This window comes from Callospermophilus lateralis, chromosome 18 (assembly GCF_048772815.1).
Source record: "Callospermophilus lateralis isolate mCalLat2 chromosome 18, mCalLat2.hap1, whole genome shotgun sequence".
Classification (NCBI taxonomy): domain Eukaryota; kingdom Metazoa; phylum Chordata; class Mammalia; order Rodentia; family Sciuridae; genus Callospermophilus; species Callospermophilus lateralis.
Genome location: NC_135322.1, coordinates 3416555 through 3426139, shown reverse-complemented (window position 1 = coordinate 3426139; position 9585 = coordinate 3416555). Strand labels below are relative to the sequence as shown.

The following is a 9585-nucleotide window of genomic DNA, read 5'->3' as shown; positions in this document are numbered from 1 at the left end:
TCCGTCAGGAGCCACCACTCCACTCCCGGAGCCACAGGTGTGTGGGCTGCGGCCGAGCGTTCCGTGTCCCGGGGTGTGACGGGCCGAGGTACAGTCCGTGGTGGGGTGTAGGTTTGTGAGACCATGTCTGGCACGGATTTGTGCTTCTTTGGTGGCTTTTCAGCAGATGGCATTTTTGGTGATGACAGATGTGTGATCTTGCAACCTATAGTTTGTTTCCTTCCTGCTTCTACTGAGTAGTACCTACCTGAGAGCCATGGGCCCCAGGGGACAGAGATCAGAGCCTGAATCTCCTTATGAAAATGACCAAAAGGACAAAGACATGGTCGTGAGATGACAGTTTCAGAGTCCTAAGTGTCCTCCCCACAGGCTAGCTGGACGAAAGAAGATGGCCTAAAGTGCCGGGTTTTTAGGTGGTGGGCGATCACCCTGAGCTAGCAGAGCTGCGTCATGTTCCAGAACCTGAGTGTTTGAGCCTGGTGCTCAGGGAACTCTCAGACGTTCAGGACCTAGGGACAGATGTACCTCCAAGTGTGTTTTCTATGTTAGCTTGTGTAGCAGAAAAACCCTGGTGCCTCATTCTTGTTTTCCTCTCTCCCCAATCCAGCTAAAGAGAAAGCATCCTCAGTTGGAAGACTAATCACACATCGTGAAGTCAAGGTTCAGGTGAGTTACATGTCTTGGTTTTGAATGATTTTTCCCTAGATCTTAACAAGAGACTTAAAGGTGTTGATCAAGAGCATATTGTTCTTGCCTCTGTTTTTTTTTTTTTTTTTTTTAAACCAGGGATTAAACCCAGGGACACTTAACCACTGAGTCACATCCTCAGCCCTTTAATTTTGAGACAGGATCTTGCAGAGTTGCTTAGCACCTAGCTTTTCATGAGGCTGGCTTTGAACTTGAGATCCTCGTGCCTCAGCCTCCCAAGCCACTGGGATTACAGGTGTGTGCTACCACACCCATCTTTTTCCTACCTTTTTTAGCTTTCTGAAAATAGAGTTGTGATGAGGATGAAATTTAATACACTTCAAAACATATTGTGGCCCCCTAAAGCATAAGTGCTCAGGACATGCCAGCTTTGGAGGCTGCGTGGAGAGCCTGGGTGTTCACAGACAGTGAGCCACATCCATGTGAATGTGACTGTATACTAAGAGGTCATACAGTGAACCAAAGCTTCAGACAGCCCAGCTCAGGAAGCTCAGCCTGAGGCCCTTCCTTGAGCTCCATCTTTAACTTTCCAAAATTATAAAATGCACTCACACATATACCATGTTTATTATACAGTAGTGTTTGTTAAACAGTAATATGTCAGTGTTTTCCCCCTTAAAGAAAAACTGTGAATCCATGGCATTAAGAAAGTGTATCTTTGGGCCAGGTGCAGTGGCACATACTATAATCTCAGCAGCTAGGGAGGCTGAGACAGGAGGATCACGAGTTCAAAGACAGCTTCAGCAATGGAAGGCACTGAGCAACTCAGTGAGACCCTGACCCTACTAAAATACAAAATAGGGCTGAGGATGTAGCTCAGTGGCCAAGTGCCCCTGAGTTCAATCACTGGTATCAAAAACAGAAAATCTATCTTCAGGCTGGGGTTTTAACTCAGTAGTAGAGTTCTTGCCTGGCACGTGTGAGGCACTGGGTTCAATCCTCAGCACCACATAAAGATAAATAAATAAAATAAAGATATTGTGTCCAACTACAACTAAAAAAATAATAAAAAAAAATTAAAAAGTGCACAGTCTGGATGGCTAAAAAAAAAAGAAAAAAACAGATGTGTGTTTTGCACAGTTTTGAGGCTGGAAGGCCAAGATAAGGGTGAAAACCTGGTTGCATTGGAGTGAGGCCTTCAAATTGCAGACTGCCCTTTCCTACCGTGTCCTCACATGGCATAAAGAGAGCTCAGGGCTTGAGGACCCTTTTTGTAAATGCATTAATGCCACTTATGAGGATCCCACCTTCTGGACATAATCACTTACAAAGGCCCCACTCCTGGGCCTTCACCTTAGGGGACAGGATTTCAATTTAGGCATTTTGATTGGACACAGCATTTAGTCAGCGGGGAGTCTGCAGAGGCAACTTGGCTACATTATTTGCTCAGGGTCTGATTTGTGTTCCAAAGACAGGGAAAACATAATCCAGGACAGGAAGGTGATAATGATTTTAGCAACACCCTTTTTGCAATATTAGGCCTTATATCGAATTTCTTTGTTGCTGTAAAAAATTACCATAGATTTATTGGTAACAGAGCCCTAGTGGTCACACATCTGAAATCACCCTCCCTGAGCTGAGACCAAGGTGTTGGCAGAGCTCTGGACATGTTCCTAGTAAGGGTTCCTGCAGCTGCTGGCCCTGTGTGGCTTCTGACCCTTCTTTTACCAACAAAGACAAGTCCTTCCTGTCACCTCATTCTGACCCTGCTTCTGCCATCACATCTTTCTCTTCTTAACCCCCCCACCCTTTGCTTATGGACCCTTTTGGTTACATTGGGCTCACTGAGATAATTTTGGATAATCATCCCTATTTTAAAGTTCAAAGGCTAGCAATTTTAAGTCCATCTGCAACTTTAACTTCCCTTTGCCGTTAAGGTGACATTCACAGTGCCAGAATTACCATGTGGATATCTTTGAGACAATGATGCCTGACACAGACCTGTCTATTCAGACTCCAGTGTACCTGCTCCCTACCAATGTGACCCTTGTTGTAGGCAAGCTGTGTAAGTGTGGGTGTGTGTTGCTGAGAACTGAACCCAGGGCCTCCCACATGCTAGGCAAGTATTCTACTCCTGAGCTACACCCCAAGGCTCCTTTTTATTCTTCATGTTATTTCTTGCAATGGAGTTAACACTGACCTGCTATAAAATAATTGAGACCCCTAGGGAGCTCATAAAGAAGAAATTTAAAGTATCCACAATCCTTAGATACAGTGGCCATGCCTGTAACTCTAGCTACCTGGGAAGCTGAAGCTGGAGAATCACAAGTTCCATCCCAGCCTAGGCAACTTACAAAACCCCATCTTAAAAAAAAAAAAAAAAAAAAAAATTCTAATTGTACCATTCAGAGAAAACCACTTTTAAAATTTTGGTATGTTCCAGACCTCCCAACAATCGTTCATAATTAAATTCAGGATTTTAATGTTTTGTTTTGTTTTTTTCAGAGTACATCCCAGTATGTGCTGATGAACAATGCTACAATATCACTAGGTACCTTACAAGTAGGGACTGAACAGATTACACCTGCAAGATTCATGAACACAAATAATAGATATGGGCAATATAAGTAACATTTCCAGCATAAAAGAATAGGTTTGAAGCAGTTAAAATGCTCATACATACACCTGTAACCTTGGCAATTAAGGAGGCTGAGGCAGGAGGATCCCAGATTTGAAGGCCAGCTTGAGAAACTTAGTGAGATACCGTTTCAAAATAAAAACAGCTAGGATATAGCTCAGTGGTTTGGCACTTGTCTAGCACATATGAGGCCCTGGGATTAATCCCCAGCACCACAAAGGAAACAAACAAAAGTCACACTAGTCTCCCTTGTCACTTTAGAACGCTCGATGCAGCTGTTCACTCGATGCTAATTTCTCAAGCTGTCATCTTCTCAGATCAGTCTCTGAGCTTGATTTTTGATGCAGAATCATGTCTCTGTTCTCCTGGGTGCTTGTGGAGAGGGAGCATGTTTTCTGTAATATATCAGAATCTCCTTTGCTAATTTGATTAAGAGTTTATTCTTGAGATCAGGTTCTGAAAGTTTTTAGTGTTGATTATATAGGCAACAATTTTGAACAGCACAAACTTCAGCCTAAGAACAAATGGGAAAGGGCAGACTTAACTTTCTTTTATGAAAACATTAAATGGGGGCCTGGGATATCACTGGCCTACCATGAGCAAGTCCCTGGGTTTAATCCCCAGCACCACAAAAAAAAAGAAAGAAAGAAGGAAACCTAAATGGATGTGTAATGTTCTTGATCCTCCATAACAACAGCTACCTTACATTCATCATTATGTATGACTAGGTGTTTGGGTTGATTATCTTCCTTATAATTGAGACAGTCATGGCTTATAATCTTTTTATTCCACTGTTAACCATGAGGAAACACACACTATGAGTTGGTACTGTCACTCCAGCTTTGGATTCCGGCATTGTGGTACTGTAGTGGACTTCAGCCTGGAGACACAACTGATCTTCTGTATGGTTAATTTCAGTCTCCAGGTCAGCTGCTTCCGTGTCTCCCAGTCCACCCTGAATCGCCGGTTGCTCTCTCCAGTGTGGTCAGCCCCCACCTGAAACAAAGAAAGGCGTTCCTATCAGGTATGACACAGGTTACCTCACAGAACAGAATCTGGTGGCCAAGGCCATGTGCAGCTGGGCTCTGGGCTCCTGGAGGGCCTGGGTTTGTCCCGTACCCCTCCACCTTCCCCAGGGTGTCATGTTCATGTGCATGTTGGGAAGAAAGGGTGAGGAGTGAGGTCACATTAGGTCATTTGGAAACTCAAACTGCAGGTGGTTTTTATGTCTCTCTTTTCATTCCTAGCTCTGACCCCCCCAGATTCTGTGTCTTCAGTGGAAGAAATCCCAAGATGACCAGTCAAGCCCAGAGGTCTGACGCCATGGCCCACGTAAGAGTGTGTTACTTTTCATTCTTGGAATATGACGGTCAGGCTTGTGGGATCGTTGTGAATTGTCCTGAGCTGCTTACTCGGTCTCCCGTACACTCAGTCTTTTCTCCAGAGAACTGTTGAAGTGATGCAGGAACAAAGCCCCTTGAGGGGTGCTCAGTCCTGTCTGTGGCTTGCTGCCTTAAATATGTTGGTCCCGCTGACCTCAAGAGGAGACAGATTCTCTGCTGATCCTCTTTTCTGGGTGCACAGGAGGGAGGGAACTTTCAGGTCCGCTGATCTCATCTTAGCATGCAGAGAGATGCCGGTCTGGGTGGCTTTCACAGTTGGGCAGAACTGGATGTGGCTATGAGGAGGGCCTGTGGACACAAATCACGTTCCCTCCCCCACTCTTGGAAAGTGAGCCAAGGGCGCTCTACCTCTGAGCTACACCCCCAGCCCTATTTTATTTTTGAGACAGGGTCTTGCTATTGCTAAGGCTCACCTTGAACTTGCAATCATCCTGCCTCAGCCTCCCAAATAGCTGGAATTACAGGCCTGAGCCACTGTACCTGAATCAGCTTTTGTCATTACAGAGGAACACTGTTCAAAGTCTGCTCTGGCATGATGGTGAATCTGAGGCCTGAAAACATTAAAATATGCCAAGCCCTGTCTTCTAAAATAAAAGACCTGATTAAAAAAAAGGTGGGGGGGAGAGGTCGGGGTTGTGGCTCAGAGGTGGAGCCCTTGCCTAGCACGTGTGAGGCACTGGGTTTGATCCTCAGCATCATAAATAAATAAATAAAATGAAATAGATAAGTAAACAAATAAATAAATAAAATAAAGGTATTGTGTCCATCTGTAACTAAAAATATTCCCAAAAAGCGGGGGGGGGGGGGGGGAGGGGGGATACTGTGGGAACCCACACTGGTCGGGCATTTACAAGACAAAGCAGGCTCTGCTGTGAATTCAGGGACAGCTGGGACAGCCTTGTCTGCTCCTCCCAGGCAGGTGCAGGTCAGGGTGTGGGCTGCTTCCCGTGCCTCAGCAGGGCTCAGTGTGGGGACACCCAGGGTCCTGCCCCCAGGCACTGGTGCCTCAGCCTTCCTGTGACCCACTGTATTTATCCCACCCCAGGGAAGACACTGTCTCTTCTCTCATCCTGAAGCCCTTTCTGCCTCTCATCCTGTTTGCAGGGTTCGGTGACATTTTCAGATGTGGCCATAGACTTCTCTCAGGAGGAGTGGGCCTGTCTGACCTCTGCCCAGAGGGACCTGTACTGGGATGTCATGTTGGAGAACTACAGTAACCTGGTCTCACTGAGTAAGTCGTTTCCTCGCTGTCTTCCTCTGCCTCCTGGAACGTCTGATTTTCAGGAACACCTTTCAGGAGACTAGCCAAATGTCTGCCTCCTGCTCCCAAGGGAACGTTCTGAGTTTCGCAGTAGGGAAGAGGACATTACACACCTTCATCTTCCCATCTGCCACTTATCTTCCCATCTTTGTCTGGCCTCCTGTGTATCTCTTTGCCTTAGTAACCAAGGGGTGAATTGGAATTCTGGGGTATTTATTCCATGGCCATCTTCAATCTTTGGCTACCATGTTAATTGCTCTTAATGGTCTTTGGTACTTTGTGGATCTACCTCAGACCCAAGGTTATTTGGTTTTTTAGGGGGAGGTAGTTATTGGGGATTAAACCTAGGAGCACTTAACCACTGATTCACATCCCCAGCCCTTTTTTATATTTTATTTAGAGACAGGGTCTCACTGAGTTGCTTAGGACCTCGCTAAGTTGCTGACAGTGACTTTGAACTCACGATCCTCCTGCCTCAGCCTCCTGAGTCGCTGGGATTATAGGCACACACCCCACACAGGGCTCCAGGGTGATATTTTGATACATGTATGTGGTAATAGTGATCAGATCAAGATAATTAGCACATCCACCACCTGAAACATTTATCCTGTGTTTGTAGCCAAAGCATGTAAGTCCTCTGTTCTGTGTCTATTTTGGCATATACAATAAGTCATGATTAACTATAGTTCCCCTATAGTGGTGTGGAGCACTAGAACACACTCCTCTTGTCCAACAGCAATCTTGTGCCCCTTTACCAACCTCACCTACCTACCTCAACCCCCGCCACCTCTGGTACCCACTGCTCTACCCTCTACTTCTGAGATCGCCTCCTTTAGCTTCCACGTGAGAGGGAACGTGTGGCATTGATCTTTCTGTGCCTGGCTTATCGTAGGCTCCTCCGTGTTGCCCAAATGTTAGAAACTTATTCTTTTTTATGGCTGAGTATAAAAGCACAACTCTCCAACTACATGTTTATGTTGTTTCATAGTCGTTCTGCGTTTGATTTTCTTGGATTTTCTAGGAATGCCATCACATCATCCACAGAGTATTCTTGTTTCATCTTCACTTTTGAGATTTTTCCCTCTAATTCCTTTTACTGAAATGTGTCAGCTGACAGGAAACCATGGGGCTTGGCCATCAATATGCTCTTCCTATTTGATGTTAGTGGCAATGACTCCGGTGCTTCCCCTTTGACTGTCGAGGTGCCGGGGTAGAATCTGCATTACCAGGAGCTCTGGGTGACCCTTTAGGTTCTACTGAAGGCCTTTAGATTTTGGCTTGGGGTTGGGTTTGATTTTGTTTTCCTGTAAAGAAAATATGTTGTTTTTCTTTCAGATTTGGAATCATCCTATGAAGCTAAGAGTTTAGCTATACAGAAGAATATTTACAAAATGAATCTTCACAAAAGGAATTCAGGTAGCCAAAGTAAGTCTCATTCCCCGAACAGGATGCGTGAAGGTGAGTCTGAAGTCCCACAGGGCTCTCAAGAGAGAAATCGCAGTCGAGTAAAAGTCAACTCGAGAAAGGCGCCTGCCAGCAGAGACCGCACCCCTCCGAGACCCCACGCACGGCCGCACGGCAAGGAGAGCTCCTACGAGTGTAAGGAGTGCGGCAAGGCCTTCAGCCGCGGCTACCAGCTCAGTCAGCACCAGAAGATCCACACGGGCGAGAAGCCCTATGAGTGCAAGGAGTGTAAGAAGGCCTTCCGCTGGGGCAACCAGCTCACTCAGCACCAGAAGATCCACACCGGGGAGAAGCCCTACGAGTGTAAGGACTGCGGCAAGGCCTTCCGCTGGGGCTCCAGCCTCGTCATCCACAAGAGGATCCACACTGGGGAGAAGCCCTACAAGTGCAAGGATTGCGGCAAGGCCTTCAGGCGTGGCGATGAGCTCACTCAGCACCAGCGGTTTCACACCGGGGAGAAAGACTACGAGTGCAAAGACTGTGGGAAGACCTTCAGCCGTCTGTACAAGCTCATCCAGCACAAGAGGATCCACAGCGGGGAGAAGCCCTACGAGTGCAAGGACTGCGGCAAGGCCTTCATCTGCGGCTCCAGCCTCATCCAGCACAAGAGGATCCACACTGGCGAGAAGCCCTACGAATGCCAGGAGTGTGGGAAGGCCTTCACGCGGGTCAACTACCTCACTCAGCACCAGAAGATCCACACTGGGGAGAAGCCTCACGAGTGCCGGGAATGTGGGAAGGCCTTCCGCTGGGGCTCGAGTCTTGTGAAGCACGAGAGAATCCACACAGGTGAGAAGCCCTACAAGTGCACAGAGTGCGGGAAGGCCTTCAACTGCGGCTACCACCTCACTCAGCATGAGAGAATCCATACCGGTGAGACGCCTTACAAATGTAAGGAGTGTGGGAAGGCCTTCATTTATGGGTCAAGCCTTGTCAAACACGAGCGAATCCATACAGGAGAGAAACCCTATAAGTGTAAGGAGTGTGGGAAGGCCTTTAGTCACGGCCATCAGCTCACACAGCATCAGAAAACACATATTGCAAAGTCGTACACATGTAAGGATTGTGGAAAGGTATTCAACCATGCGAACCATCTTAGAGAGCATCAGAAGACACATAACAGCTGAACCTCCCAACATACACGACACTCCAAGGCCTCCCTCCTGCATTCACTCCTTCCTCAACATGAGGAACCCATGGTTTAATTTAACATAAGAAAGCCCTCACTGGTCATCCTTCTAATTACAGAACATCACAAGTCATACTAGAGGCAAACTTGGACAGTTGGAGAAGTCACTTTTCTTAATGAGTACGACATGCTCAGTCATTTTTACTGGACAGGTTGGCTGAGCAAATGCACAGAGCTTGCCAATACCATTCCACCTTTTTTATGTTTGAGGTTCATTCTAGGAACAACTCTGCTGATGTAACGTGAGGAGGCCGTCAGCCATGACCCATCCCCCTGCCAGTTATCACCACCCACCTCTACCCCCGGTGAGACACACAGCACCCTGCTCATCACCTGTGCATTACAGATGCTCCTTGGCACACAGTAGGGTCATATCCCAACAAACCCACCCTACTTGAAAAGACATTCACAACTGCATTTAATACACCTGACTCAACAAACATCGTAGGTCAGCCCAGCCTACCTGAAATGTGCCCAGAACACTCCCATTAACCTAAGTTGGGCAAAATCATCTAACACCAAGGGTATTCAATAATAGTGGTGAATGTCTCACCTAACTTATTAAATATTATATAGAAAGTGAAAATCAATGGTTCTATTGGGCACACTTTCCACCATTGGGAAGCTCTAAAATAGTGATTCTTTTGGGCACACTTTCCACCACTGGTAAGTTCTAAAATCAGTGGTTCTCTTGGGCACACTTCCCACCATTGGGAAGCTCTAAAATCAGTGGCTGTATTGGGTAGCTTTCTGCCATCGTGAAGTTCTAAATCAGTGGTTCTATTGGGTAGCTTTCTGCTATAGTGAAGTTCTAAATCAGTGGTTCTATTGGGTCTACTTTCCGCCATCGTGAAGTTCTAAATCAGTGGCTTTACTGGGTAGCTTTCCGCCATCGTGAAGTTCTAAATCAGTGGCTCTATTGAGTAGCTTTCCACCATCGTGAAGTTGTAAAGTAAGTGGTTCTATTGGGTAGCTTTCCGCC

At 46.5% G+C, this 9585-nt stretch overlaps 1 protein-coding gene across 1 annotated transcript; it reads left to right on the top strand.

The window, feature by feature from the left end:
- The first annotated feature begins 4223 nt into the window (after positions 1-4223).
- Positions 4224-8691, top strand: Znf331 (zinc finger protein 331). The gene is made up of 4 exons (XM_076838632.1): positions 4224-4310; positions 4534-4618; positions 5794-5920; positions 7286-8691. Exons 2-4 carry the CDS (start codon positions 4580-4582, stop codon positions 8539-8541), a joined length of 1422 nt encoding a protein of 473 aa, XP_076694747.1. The 5' UTR covers positions 4224-4310; positions 4534-4579; the 3' UTR covers positions 8542-8691.
- The last annotated feature ends 894 nt before the right edge of the window (positions 8692-9585 follow it).

Coding starts and splice junctions, on each gene's coding strand:
- Znf331 (XM_076838632.1), top strand. CDS start 4,580: ATGACCAGTCAAGCCCAGAGGTCTGACGCCATGGCCCAC. Junction 4,619..5,793: donor GGTCTGACGCCATGGCCCAC/GTAAGAGTGTGT, acceptor TCCTGTTTGCAG/GGTTCGGTGACATTTTCAGA. Junction 5,921..7,285: donor CAGTAACCTGGTCTCACTGA/GTAAGTCGTTTC, acceptor TTTTTCTTTCAG/ATTTGGAATCATCCTATGAA.